Raw genomic sequence first — 14,964 nt, 5'->3', positions numbered from 1 at the left:
TAGTTGAATGGTTGCCCACTTGTAATTCATATAATCTGTGCTGAGTGTAAAAATACAGAGTAATGGCTGCTTTATTATGTTAGATATATTTAGAAATACCAGCCAGAACATAGTATAACATATCTGGCAATAGACCATGGCCCCTCTGAAAATTTTGTTTACTCTTTAAACTGATTAAATAACTCTGGAAAATGTTGGAGAGTGGAAACAGGAAGAATATACATAAACCTAATAGATATTATCTTTGGCCTGATTCACACCCAGTCCTGTACTGTAAGCAGGGGTCTGAAGATATAGCTAGGAGAAGCTGCATGAGACACGCTCCATGAATCGGGTGCAGGAGGACCCCATGCCTAATCCCACCTTGCTGATTACCACCCCACCCCTGCCCACCCATCTGATGAGCAGGGCGTGCATCAGCAAAAAGTCAGATTGTTGTCAGCATATGCCACACATGCGATTAAAAAATCCACCCCCTTTGAGTATAAGGCAGGGAACATGGCTAGGTATTGTTGTGCTATTTATTTATTTTTTAACAAGGTATTCCTCATTTTCACATCTGCGTATATACACTACCCATAGCAGCCAATTACAGCTCAGCTCTCAACTCTGATAAAATGAAAGCTGAGCTGTGATTGGTTGCTGTGGGCAGTTTACACCAGTGGATATTTTACACCCTTTGATAAATCTGGGCCATTATTTCTATATTGCATTGTATGTGCAAGCTTTTGTTTCTTTTCCTTTAATCTGTCTCCAGAAAAACCTGTTCTTTATAAACTTTCTCTTATTTTTTGCTATTTTATCCTGACCCTTTGCTATCTGGATGAGTCAATACATTATGTTATCTCTGACACATAGAACAAGTGTGGATGGATGACTACAGGCCTGTGATAGATGAAGTCTGTTACGCAGGGACAGTGAGGTGCACGCAAAACAGATAAGTAAAGACAGGCAAAGGGAACTGTGACTCCGCAGAGATAAATATATGGGAATACTGTCAGCTTTATATATTTCTTTACAATATATTATTTATGTGAACTGCACTTGAATCGAAGTATAAAGGAAAACTAATGCAGGCCTCCAATGAACTGTATAGACTACAGGGTGGTCCAAAACTATGGAAATACCTGAATAAGTGAAAAAGGGGAAGGGGTGCATGAGACATGTGTATCTGATAGAGAATTTGATGAGGGATCTAAATCTGTGCTTAAGGCAAATGTACCATCAGGTACATCGCTTTGGGTCTTTCACCTGAATGGATCAGCGGCAGCGTGAAGATGCCAGTGCTCAGAGCGGGCTACCTCTTTGGCTGCTGTCTGGCAATTTTCATGGCATTCCGCAGCTCTGGTTCCAGATATTTCCATCTTTCTGCTCACCTATTTGGCATCCACCCTCAGGGAGGGGCATGTACACATCAAATGACGTACCTGTCAGCAGAAGCTGAATAGGCTACATCTCTCACTCGCCCCTACACATGCCAAAGGCCAAGGAGCTGCATCCCCGCCTGTATTGCCGCCCCCTATGTGTGCAGATACTTTTTTAGTGCAGAGAGGATGACAGTACAGCATTCCCCCCTCTCCCCCCACAATCCGACCTGCAGTTCACAGACTGGAAGAAAGATGCGCGCTGGACAAGGTCGTCAATCAAATGACTACCTTGCTCGGGCGCACGCATGGGGCCGGGACTTCCTGTGTACCGACTCTTTTTTCTAATGAAGAAGGAGATTTTGGCCAGTATAACAGAGAATAAGAAATAATGCAAACAGAGAGCTGGTGTTAGAAAGTATTGGCTAGGTTTAAAACAGATTATGGTGAAGATATTTAAAGGGGTAGTGCGGCGCTAAACAATTATTCACTAAATAACACACATTACAAAGTTATACAACTTTGGGCTGTGTTCACACTACGTATATTTCAGTCAGTATATTTCAGTCAGTATTGCAACCAAAACCAGGAGTGGATTAAAAACACAGAAAGGATCTGTTCACACAATGTTGAAATTGAGTGGATGGCCGCCATATAACAGTAAATAACGCCCATTATTTCAATACAACAGCCGTTGTTCTAAAATAACAGCAAATATTTGCCATTAAATGGCAGCCATCCACTCAATTTCAACATTGTGTGAACAGATCCTTTCTGTGTTTTTAATCCACTCCTGGTTTTGGTTGCAATACTGACTGAAATATACGTAGTGTGAACATAGCCTTGTAATGTATGTTATGTTAGTGAATCGCCCCCTTCCCCGTGTTTCCCCCCACCCACACCAGACCCGGAAGTGTAGTGCTCTATACATACCTGCCTCTTGCCGACCCCGTCCGCCATCTTGTGCCAATAATGTCATCTCCGACCGTCCCTAGTGCCGGCACTAGAGACGGTCGAAGCGGTTCGGCCGGCAGGCCGAAGATGACATCATTGGCACAAAATGGCGGACGGGGGTCGGCAAGAGGCAGGTATGTATAGAGCACTACACTTTCGGGTCTGGTGTGGATACAAGCACTGTCAATTCTCCTGGTCTGTGTATTTTAGCAAGTATATGCAATGCCCATAAAATAACAATTCTGGAGCATCTGCCTCCATAGCTCAGCAAGGACAACAGGTCACAGTGGATTTAGCAGGTCAACAGGATCTGCTTTAAAAGTGTTTTATTGAAAGTCCACCAGTATCCAGTAGCAACATTATGGCATATGCAACTGCCTTTGCCAAGCCACCTGAAGTTACTTGCGGAACAGTAAGATCTAAGCTGGCTTTTCATTTCTCCTACAATTTTTCTAACTCTGTGTTGTGGTGTCACTCCAATATATTGCCAATTTTTATTGGCAATATATGACTCAATGTTACCAATTGGAGGCGTGTCCCTACACTGTCTGATACTGTCCAATCAGAGCTAACAGTGCTGGACTGTTTAGGGACACGCCTCCAACTGGTAACACCCAGGTGGTTATTAGGTCATACATTTCTAGTAAGAATAAAAAAGGGACAGCACAACACAGAGCTATAACAAAAGATCTTTCCAGAACTGTTATTTTATAGGGAGTATTTACTAAACCAGGCAGGTCAGGATGGCGACAGGTTCCCTTTATAAGATGGGGGAAAAAACAGAACTTTTCAGTAGAACAGAGAAGCATGGTGTGATTCTAGCCAAATCGGTATTTTCATCTGACAATTTCTGAAACAAAGTGCTTTAGGTAAAAACCTGGATTATGAAATGAATGTACGTGCCAAATTCAACAGTGAACAGAGAAGCATTAGTATATCCTTTATACACCAAGCCTTCCAATATATGAAATGGTTCCAAATTATGGCTTGGAGTAAAACTGCGACAACAAGCTTCAATCTATTCTCTTATTTAAGTAATCCTTTTCTGCAGTGCAGCATTAGCAAAGCCCAGACCTGCAATGCACTATAGACTATAGTCATGTATATCATTATAGTCTGATCATTCTGAAACACAGCTAGACAAATCATCCAGGGGAACTTAATGGGACATTTCTGTGAACAATATTTCAACACATTAATAAATGTTTAGTGAATAGTATATGTAACAAAAAATGGGCTGTTGGTTTTCTAAATACAGATCTTAAAAATAATGTCACGAATAATGCCAATTCAGTTTCCTCAACTCTGCAGTGACGGTGACTGATGCTTTTGGTTATCTATGTTTTATTATGTGACATCTTTTATCTCCTGTCACTCATGCATTCAGTTTTTTAGAGGATAATACACAGTGCACTGCAGAGCTCTAGGAAAGCTGAGTGACAACCCCATATAATAAATCCTTTGAGCTTGGTATCTCCCAAGAAATAAATATTACTAAGCACCTCGCTACTTAAATTATCCAATATACAAAATGTTGGCATAAACGCCTAGATTTGTCTTGTTTTGACTCCACTAGACGCTTTTTTGCTGATTCTGTACTTTTTCCTCTGTCATTGTTTGCACCTGTCATTGTTCCTGTCAGTCTTCTAGGCCCATCAAAATAAAAATGTCAGTCATTCCATGTAATAATGCTCTTCCTTTTTCAGCCAGTTGTAAACTAACATTAGCCTTTCTAACTATGTCGGAGTTTTAACCACTGGTACTGATTGTTAAAAAAGTACAATATATTGTTAAAATTCTCCTTGCATATTAATAAAAAAAGACAAGGGGAGTGTGTGTGTGTGTGTGTGTGTGTTGGGGGGGGGGGGGTGTCTACTTGCATGTGGCCATAAAAAATGTTCAGATACTATCCACATGTATAGGACCCATTCCATGTTATGGACCAATGCACATTTGCCTGGAGCCCAGGCCACAAAAATTGTAGATGTTATTATATGGTGCGGATCTGTGTTCCTGTACTCCTATTATCTGCAGGTGGCCCACAGATGACTGACTATCTTTGTACCATCAATGCCAATGGATAAGTGGTTTTGAAGTCAGCAAACCTTTGTGTTCATATGCAGGAGACTTTAAAGTATGTGTTCTCCATGCCACAAATCCCAAACAATGACAGTCTTCCAGCTGGAACCCTTTACCATCTCCCTGTCACAGATTTATAGAATGATGAAGACTTCAAATGTAAATTAGAGTAAAACTAAGCAGAATGATGAGAACTGATTTGGTTAAAACAACAGCTTCTCATTTGTACAGTATGTGGGTTGGTGTTGGGTTGCTGGAGTTGCTTTATATCACATAATCCATAACAACCCAGGCTTTCTGCTGTCAGACAGAACGCGCAAGCGAGAAAATGCCAAGAGATGAGCAGCATTCCAAGCCTTTTTTGTGCATGTGCATGTGCGCTGAAGGGGACAAATTGAAACTGATAACTTGTGTCATCCACCCAAATGCTTACACATTAATCTTTTGGCTGAAAGGATGACAAATGATTGCATTAATATTCCTAAATGCTGTAGGACCGCTGCGTCAGGGACTGCTCGATGATGACAATAAGGAAAAAATACAGTTACCTGACAAGAATTTTTAAAGTTATAGTTTTACTCGAATACAAAATATAGAAAGAAGTGACCCATTGAATGTCCCTGTTACAGAAGAGCTAAAGAAGGGTGTAAGAACACATCCAAATAGGCTGGCAGAAGTCACTGTGGTGAAGGATGCACTATGACCTCACTGCTTCCCACATACACCTCTCTCCAGTCCATTTATTAGCGAAATATTCATTCACTTAAACAGCATCCTGGATTTGCTGATGTGAAACAAGCGACTGCTTACCTTGCATTGGCACAACCTAGGTAGTATAGATAATCAGTAGCCGTGGCAGCTGGAAGCACTGGGAATATGGAGAAGCGGCATGTCAGCATACAGTAATAATACTAAGTGACTACGCTGACTGTTCTGCTTCTCCTTTCTTCTGGGAGGACTTAACAGGTATCAGTGTCTTTCATTATACCCCATAGAAAATATGGATCTGATAATATTAAATAATACCTCTGGGAAGTAAACTGCAGCAGAATCACCTGCATCATCACTCAGCATTATAAACCAATCTGTGTGACAGGAAACAGAATGTCAAGCCAACTGGATGTCCTACTGGGACCGCAACGCTCAACATTTTTAGGTCATGTGGATAGGTGTTTACATAAGTGGTTGAGAGAATGCTGGGTTGTAAGAAGGAGCTCTCTGGGAAAGTACAAACCTAAACCTTTCTTAAAGTTGGCATAAGGATTAACTGGTCTCTCTTCATATCAATAATGATATGTGTCCTGTGACTGAAGATGGTTGTACACATTGAAGATACACATTAAAGTCTGCTGAACTTGTCAACTATGGTGGGATTGGCCAAACACTGGATGTTGGATTTTCACATGCCTGATTGCTCTTGGAGAGATAACTTGCATGGCCATAAATGATTGATACCCTACAAATGGTTTATCCTGAAGGACTGTGTACTGTGAAAAGATCTGTTTAAATGGTTTGTAGTACATAGGCTAATATGCAGTCTAATTGTCTTATCTTAGAAACATAAGAGTGTTGTTTAAAGGAGAACTCTGGTGGGGGAGGTCAGGGGGTTGGGGGGAACATAATAAAGAATCTTACCTGTGCAGGTGTCCCTGCAGCACTGCCTCACCACTCATGGACCCCTGCCAGCCTCCTATTTCTTCTGGCTTTCTGTTCCTTACGACCCAGCGGGAACTCCCCGCTCAGCCAATCAGTGACTGCAGCACTGTCCTGCCTCGGTCAGTGACTAGCTGGGAGGGTATTCCTCAGTGAGGTGGTGACATTACAGGAGTGGGGGTCCATGAGCGTTGAGGCAGCACTGTGGGGGCACCTGGAGGGGTACGCATAACTTCCTTATTATGTTCCCCCTACCCCTCTGCCAGCACTGGGTTTCTCACTTTCGCTGGGGTTCTGCTTAAAATGCTTTTTTTTTTGTAACAGCCAGTCTAAAGCCGTTCGGACACGTGAACTCCCAATTGACATGAATTTCTCCCGCCTTATCTCTTGTGGTAACAAGGATGAGTCATTTTGAAATCCAGCGTGTGATCCTTTTTTTCTGATATGAATGAACTATCTTACTTATGTGTATGGCTAGAAAATTATTTTTTCAAGTGAGGCAGGAAAGCTCATCAACAAAAAGCCTTTGAGGATTTATATAACTAGATGATGCCTTCGAACTCTTGGCTGTAAACACTATAGTATGGAGAGCCCCCATCTGATATGCACTGCTGCACCCCCCCCCCCCCCTTGTCTGGAATGAGTAGGTGGATTGTTAGAGACAGTTCTTTACTGAGAGAGATCATTGGCTTAATGCGGGGATCAGTTTGAAGGGTCAGCACATTTTCTACAAGTTTATAGAGTCCAGTTATGGATGGTTGCAGGTCTCGTAGCACAGGCTTTCACAGTAAGCTGTAATGTGATAATGTGAGCAGACATGATAACAGGAATAGGCAGAACAATCAATTGGCCAGGGCTCAAGCACAGGATTTATTACATTTCTCAGCTTGCGGTTCTTAGCAAAGCATGAGTGACAGCTACAAAGCCCTGCTCTCACAAGGGCATCTTACCTTCTCTGGTTGTGTGGCTGGACTCATGACAGCTCCTGTGTTATTCTGTCTAAAATCAGTGAGGCACGTGTGGAGATCAGGAAACCAAGAGCAGTGGGGAATAACACACTCTGTACATGGCTCAGCTTTAAACAAGGCATACGTGAGAACAAACAGCAGGCCGGAGGTACAAACCATGTGCAATTCATATGCTGCATTAGGATAGATGCAAAGGAAACTGTTTTTCTTATACAGTTCATTTCTTGTGAAACACAACACTACATCTTATAGTAGTGAAGTATTCAAGGGGTCTGCGGTGGTCCAGGATCTTACTTGTTAGTAGCCACCAAAGTTCTAGCACAAGAGAACTCCATTTCAAGCTGGTACAAAAGTTGGGCTCATCTTGCTACTGCCTTGTGTTTATTCAGGGCAGCTGTAATGCATCTGTCTCACATCTGATCCATTAGTGTGGATCAGCTGATCATTTACCTCAGGGCTAGCTTGGATTAGGTGTTTCTTCTTGGTTAGTCACTCTTGATTAGAGATGAGCAAATCTACAGTACAAACAAAACGAAGAGCTTTGTTCCTATGGAGTTTCTGCTCTTCAGGCTGTGAGCTGCTCCACTCCTTGCCATTCCTCCCAGGTGCTGGAAAAGATGGATCCAGTCCTGGGAAATTGGGAGACGTTTCCCAGGACTGAATCCGTCTTTTTTCAGCACTCGGGGAGGATTGGCACGGAGCAGAGCAGACATTAAAGCCCTAAGTCTGATAAGTGGAATGCAGATAGGAACAAAGCGATTCGCTTAGTTCCTACTGTAATTTTGCTCATCTCTACTGTCTTGATAGTGCCCTGACTTTTACAGTTTGGTATATAATATAGCATCTGCTTTGTGTGCTGCAATCACACCAGTTACCTTGTTCTTGCATAATTTTGTTCCTAGGAAGTTCAGTTAGTTCTTGGTTCATTCTTCTTAGTCCTTGTGTCCATTTCGTTAATGTTGCTGTTGTTTGTTGCAATTTTTATTCCTTTTCATTGATAGCTGCTTCTAATTCATTGTACTTGCAACTGCCTGGGTGTTACACAGTTTGATTCTACTGTAAGGGCTATATTAGATGGCCCAAGAGAGGGCCGATCTCATAGATTGGAGCTTAATTACAGAGCTTATCAGACTGCTCGAGCGGCACACAGGGATCATTCTTGTGACCCTTTGCAGTTATCAGCCATCAGCTGTATATTCTCCATTACACAAGAAGATGGCCAACGGTTTTTATCAGGTTAAAATGACCCAATCCGTTGACAAACAAGAGTTTCCTAGTTAGTTAGTTAGTTAAAGGGGTTATCCAGCGTGGGGGCACTTTTTTGGGGGGACCGAGGAGGAGGTGGCTGAAATAAAAGACGTCCACTTACCTCCCTGATTCCAGCGGCGGGTCCCGCATCACGGCGCTCCAGTGCCCGGTTCCCGGCCGCTTCCGGGTGTCTGACGCCGCCCGAGACGCTACGTCTCAGGGCCGCTCAGCCACTCATTGAAGGAGACGGGATCCAAGCGGACTTCAAACGGAGCGCCGTGATGTGGGACCCGCCGCTGGAAACGGGGAGGTAAGTGGACGTCTTTTATTTCAGCCACCTCCTTCCCGGTCCCCCAAAATAAGTGCCCCCAATCTGGAGCACCCCTTTAAGTGATTTTTGGTCCTACTACACAAGGCATTATCAGCCAGTTTGGTTAATAAGCTTTCTGCGTAATAGAGTCCTAATTCTTAGGGGTATCTGCGTACTGGGAGCCACTGTTAGGACCCAGGAAAGGGGACCAGCTCTGCCATATTGTGAGTCACTACAGAAGCTGACTTTGGAGACACCTGATAACGAAAAAGATTACAATGAAATTACAAGAGGACCCTTTCTGTATAGGTGTTCACAAGATCAGGTAGTGTTACTGAAAGACACAATACTATTACCATATCAGAATAATGACTGCAAAACTAAAGCTCAACATGATGCTTATTCTTAAAGAGTACCTATCATTGAAAGAAATTTCTGACATAGTCAGGGTCCAGGTGCTGAGAACCGCGCCGATCATTAGAATAAAGGGGCAGACGTGTGCAGCAGCCTCTTCATCTCCGTCTCACTGCTAAAGTAGTATGTGTTGTAATTATAATGGAGCCCTATGGAACTTCCAGTAATCGCTGTACCATCGCTGGAAGTTGCATAGGGTGCCAGTATAACTCTGTCCATCTCTACTTTAGCAGTGAGATGGAGATGAAGAGGCATCACGCACACTGCTGCAAAGGTCTGCCCCTTCATTCTAATGATCGACAGGGTTTCCTCACCCGGACCCTGACTGATACAAACCTCTGACATGTCGCTATAACATGTCAGAAGCTTGTTTAAATGATAGGTAACCTTTAAACAAACAGTAAACATACAAAAATAAATAAATAAATAAAATACAAACCCTGCAATTCCTTCCCAATCTAATCTCCGTCTTTGCTCCTGTTTTGCCTTGTAAGACAATTAAAACTGATCAACCATGTTCCTCCTCCTGCTCATAAACCTGTGTCTGACTGTAAGACAACTGGCGGTAAGATAAACCTTTCCCCAGAGCTATTTATGTCATGGTAAATATTTTCATGTCGAGGTTATAGGACTGACAATTTTAGAGAGAGAGAGAACAGTAAGAGATCTGCTCTTTTCTTACTCAGATCGTAACGTGGTCTCCGCCTGTTTGTGTTTTTCCAGCAATGATTACAAAGTTTTTTCTGATTTTTCTCCCCTGACATGCCAATGTCCATAACACTGAACAGTTGTTATAGACACACGTTTGAAAGCCCCCTGGTTAATTTCAGTGAGCTGCTTCACTGTAACGTTGTTCCGCCTTCAGAACCCTTTGTAGCTAATGTTCACCTTTCATTGTAGTTTCCACAGCACTTCTTTACAATGGTGCCATTTGTCCACTCACAAGACACTTTCACCAAAACAGCACATAAACAGTTCACACAGTGCACAGCTTTGGAAATACTGCCACCATCTGCCCAAAAGCCAATAATCATCCTTCCTTGCAACTCTGATAAATACTCCCTTTGCCTATAATAGCAACAAAGGATACATGTGGTCATAACCCACCTATGTACCCACCAAACCAACTCACAACATGTCACTTCCTTTATTAGCCACACCTTGCTAAGGAGGAAGTGGTAAGCTGCTGTTATTGTGGGTTTATTTCTGTCACGTACACAGCTGCCGCCTTGCATCTCTGTCTGGTAAGCAGCTGTAATATCACAACATTTCACCAAATAACTGCTGTGACATCACAGTTATCTGTCTGAGAAGCTGTTGTGACATCACAGTTATCTGTCTGATAAGCCGCTGTTACATCACAGTTATCTGTCTCATAAGCTGCTGTTACATCAGAGTTATCTGTCTCATAAGCTGCTGTGGCATCACAGTTAACTGTCTGAGAAGCTGCTGTGACATCACAGTACTCTGTCTCATAAGCTGCTGTTACATCGCAGTTATCTGTCTGAGAAGCTGCTGTGGCATCACGGTTATCTGTCTGATAAGCTGCTGTTACATCATAGTTATCTGTCTAAGAAGCTGCTGTGACATCACAGTTATCTGTCTGATAAGCTGCTGTGACATCACAGTTATCTGTCTCATAAGCTGCTGTTACATCGCAGTTATCTGTCTGAGAAGCTGCTGTGGCATCACAGTTATCTGTCTCATAAGCTGCTGTTGCATCACAGTGATCTGTCTAAGAAGCTGCTGTGACATCACAGTTATCTGTCTGATAAGCTGCTGTGACATCACAGTTATCTGTCTCATAAGCTGCTGTGGCATCACCGTTATCTGTCTCATAAGCTGCTGTGACATCACAGTTATCTGTCTGAGAAGCTGCTGTGACATCAAAGTTATCTGTCTCATAAGCTGCTGTGACATCACAGTTATCTGTCTGAGAAGCTGCTGTGACATCACAGTTATCTGTCTCATAAGCTGCTGTAACATCACAGTTATCTGTCTGATAAGCTGTTGTTACATCACAGTTATCTGTCTGATAAGCTGTTGTTACATCACAGTTATCTGATAAGCTGCTATTACATCACAGTTATCTGTCTGATAAGCTGCTGTTACATCACAGTTATCTGTCTGATAAGCTGCTGTTACATCACAGTTATCTGATAAGCTGCTATTACATCTCAGTTATCTGTCTAAGAAGCTGTTGTAACATCACAGTTATCTGATAAGCTGCTATTACATCACAGTTATCTGTCTGATAAGCTGCTGTGACATCCCTGTGAGCAGTTTGAGCAGACAGCTCGGTAGTCGTGGCTAGTATCTCAGCCCCGTCCCTCTTATCGCTGGCAGATTTATGTTTCTTTATATCTAATTTGGGCCTATTTATTTGTTTTTGTATGAGAGACCGGTTCTTCCATGGTTACTTAGAGCTGCCCTTCTGGAAAATGACAGAACCAACAGATTGTCAGCCTGAGCTTGCTTGTGCCAAAATGTTGAGTCACATTTTCAATAGCAGAAATCTCTGAGCAGTGCTTAAAATGTTAAGCTCTCTTTGGGCACCTTTAATAGCTAGAAATCAGCGATTCTCCCTTGACACAAGGGTTGCCTGTCATTTTGACCTTAAGGCTACGTTCACGCACTGTACAAAGAACGGCCATTCCGTGTGAATGGTCGTTGTTTAACACTACATATGGCCGAAATTGATGAACATTTTCATTAATTCTCATTGTAGGTAGTGTTAAACAATGGCCGTTCTTTATACAGTGTGTAGACATAGGCTAATACTGAGTTCATAAGCATTCCCCTTTCAGTACAGACTAATTTGCATTTTTAGACCTTTTTCCTCAACATTGAGTGATTTTTTCTTTCTACTTGAGCTGGAAAAACATATGGAAATGATAAAAAAAATCAATTTTATGTGTTTTAGATATGTTACATGAGGTCAGAATGTTCAGCTATTAAACATTGTCTTGTGTCAGATCTGTGATTTGCCTGTTGCTATGAAATAAAAATCTTGTTGACTGTCTTGTGGTGAACCCATTACACCCAATACACATACTCACCTGGCCCAGCGCATTCCCCTGGCATTCCTTGTTTCTCCCAGCTCGGAAGCTCACAATTTATGTCACTCATGCGTCGGGGAGCTGGGACAGACAGTGGGGTCTAGTGGCTGGAGGTGCAATGAGGCCTCTGGCCACAAGAGAGACTATCAGGGCAGGAGGCCAAAGGCTTCTTTCTCTTTCAGTCAGTGCACTGCAGTGTTTAACTGTGAGCATTCATCACAAATTGGGTCTGGGTCTGCGGGCCTCCTTGGTGCATGGGCCCCATAGCAGTAGGGTGGTCTGCCTTTATGGTAGCTATGCCACTGGTGGTCCATAAAAAAAAAGGTTTTTATGCCATTGCACATCCTCTGGTGCCCTGATTCCAGAGCTTTTTTTATTTTGTCACTACCAACACATCATTCCAGCAGCAAATGATTGGTTTTTCCACTTATTTGGCATCAGATGACACATGAAGGTCACAGTCAGTGACCTTAGGGTCCATTTACACAAAGATTATCTGACAGATTATCTGCCAAAGATTTGAAGCCAAAGTCAGGAATGGATTTGAAAAGAGGAGAAATCTGAGGCTTTCCTTTATTACCTGATCTCTGTTTATAGTCTGTTTCTGGCTTTGGCTTCAAATCTTTAGCCGATAATCTGTCAGATAATCTTTCTGTGTAAATGGACCCTTAGTTGTCAGGAATACTTGTTATACCCATAACGTGAATATTTTATTACATGTTTCTAAGTTTGTAATATCTTTATTTTACTTTAAATTTTTCAATAAATATTATTGAACTGGACATTAGAATTCTTGCAGCATCAGAAGCCATGAAGCCATGAGAATGTAGTTGTGCTAAACAAAGCAGTTTGCAGTCTCTTACCTAGTCATGAAATATGTTTAAAACTGATGTACCCATAATAATATGTAATGTGTTCACAGGAAGGATAGGTTCACACTCTATATAGTGTATAGAGATGAGCGAACCTGGAGCATGCTCGAGTCCATCCGAACCCGAACTTTCGGCATTTGATTAGCGGTGGCTGCTGAAGTTGGATAAAGCCCCAAGGCTATGTGGAAAACATGGATATAGTCATTGGCTGTATCCATGTTTTCCAGACAACCTTAGAGCTTTATCCAAGTTCAGCAGCCCCAGCTAATCAAATGCCAAAGGTTCTGGTTCGGATGGACTTCAACCCGAACCGGTTTTGCTCATCTCTAATAGTGTATATTGTGGGATACACATTAGCAACATGGGAGAATGGGATGCTGACTTATACCACAGTGTTCCCCCACCAGATCTGTTTATTTTATTGTGCTGAACATAATCTAAAAGTCACTACGTTTGGCACATTTGTGCATGTATTCTTTTTTTGTGTCAACAGTATTTGCTCACAAATGTGCCAAATAGGCTATGATCAGCCCAATGAAATGATGGGAGCTGTCTGGGTCTGCCTGTGGTATTCATCTGTATCACCTTCTCTTCAGATATATACAACGCACTTGCATTGTATTAAGTGTGAACATACCCAACCTGATTGCGTTTATATGGACTAATAGACTACTTATAATCATATAAAAATCAAACTGGGACAGCACTGGAAAAAAATTATAAGAATATTTAGATGGAGTGCACGTCTCACCGCACAGGACCCTTCCGTTCGGCTTCAATCCAATAGTAAACGTAGGAGACAGCACTTCTAGTGAAAAAACATGATTTTTTTTATTCACATCAGACGCGACGTTTCGGCTGGTACTTCAGCCTGGTATGCTTGAGAAAGGCTGAAGTACCAGCCGAAACGTCGCGTCTGATGTGAATAAAAAATCATGTTTTTTCACAAGAAGTGCTGTCTCCTACGTTTACTACTTATAATCATAGTCATTATGGTTTTTCAATGTGTCTGTAATAGATGTTACCTGTCCATTATTTTTGGGTAAAGCTGGGTTCACTCTGCATTAGGGTGCCTTCACACGTACCGGATCCACAGTGGATCTCACTTCTGAGAATATGTGCTTTAACCCCTCGCTGTCCGCAGCCCCGCCGCCGCATTAGCCCATCCTCGGCCGCATCCCCCATCTCCGGCCGCATCCCCTGCTGCATCCACCAGCCCGCTTTAGCGGGACCGGAGCCGGGAGCCTCACTGCAGCCGTGCCGCCGAGCAGGTATTTTATGCTCTCGGCGGCGGGCTGCAGGATGCGGCGGGGTATGGGGGGATGCGGCCGAGGATGGGCTAATGCGGCGGCAGGGCTGCGGACAGCGAGGGGTTAAATCACAGCGGGATGTTAATCCCACTGCGAATATGTGCTATCATAGGGGTGAAAGGTACCGGATCCGCAGCGGTTCTCGCTTCGGATCCGCAGAAGTGAGATCCGCTGTGGATCCGGTAGGTGTGAAGGCACCCTTAGGCAGTATTCAGCAGGGTTCATTTAATGTAAGCAATGGGATAGGTCCTGGAGCATGCATTAAATAATTGTTTGTATCAGGGTTTGCTGGACTGAATAGAGCAGACTTCTGTGCTATTCCATTCACATAAAAAAGTATACAGCTCAGTTTATTATTCTGTCTTACTATGAAACCATATGTATGATGGATGCTGCTATGTGCCATTCATCATGGGTAAATGAGTCGGCAACCCTATTCACGCAGAAATTCTACTTTTGGTTTGAATGTTGTTCTACTCTCACAATGTGATCTGTTGTTTCTCAAGATTATTACTTATTATTACTCTAAATATTACTATTTTGCCTTTGTTACCTAGAAATTGTCAGAGCAATGTCCTACGTCATTAACCAAGGAATGGCAATGTACTGGGGGACATCACGCTGGAGTGCCATGGAGATTATGGTACAGTACAAGCATCTTACTACTCTAATACATTTGTGGTGTGCACATCCTGGAAGTGAACATGGTGTGCAGGTCATGACCTGACACAAT

General features: G+C 42.7%; 1 protein-coding gene across 2 annotated transcripts in view; it reads left to right on the top strand.

The window, feature by feature from the left end:
- The window catches only part of KCNAB1 (potassium voltage-gated channel subfamily A regulatory beta subunit 1), a 214,543-nt gene that overhangs the window by 181,796 nt on the left and 17,783 nt on the right, over positions 1-14,964 (top strand). For both annotated transcript variants that reach the window (XM_069975298.1, XM_069975299.1), the window contains exon 9: positions 14,789-14,874. In XM_069975298.1, coding sequence (XP_069831399.1) covers positions 14,789-14,874 — 86 coding nt within the window. The remainder of the gene's footprint in view (positions 1-14,788; positions 14,875-14,964) is intronic.

The sequence above is a fragment of the Dendropsophus ebraccatus genome, chromosome 6, assembly GCF_027789765.1.
Source record: "Dendropsophus ebraccatus isolate aDenEbr1 chromosome 6, aDenEbr1.pat, whole genome shotgun sequence".
Classification (NCBI taxonomy): Eukaryota; Metazoa; Chordata; class Amphibia; order Anura; family Hylidae; genus Dendropsophus; species Dendropsophus ebraccatus.
This window is presented reverse-complemented; position numbering and strand designations above follow the sequence as displayed.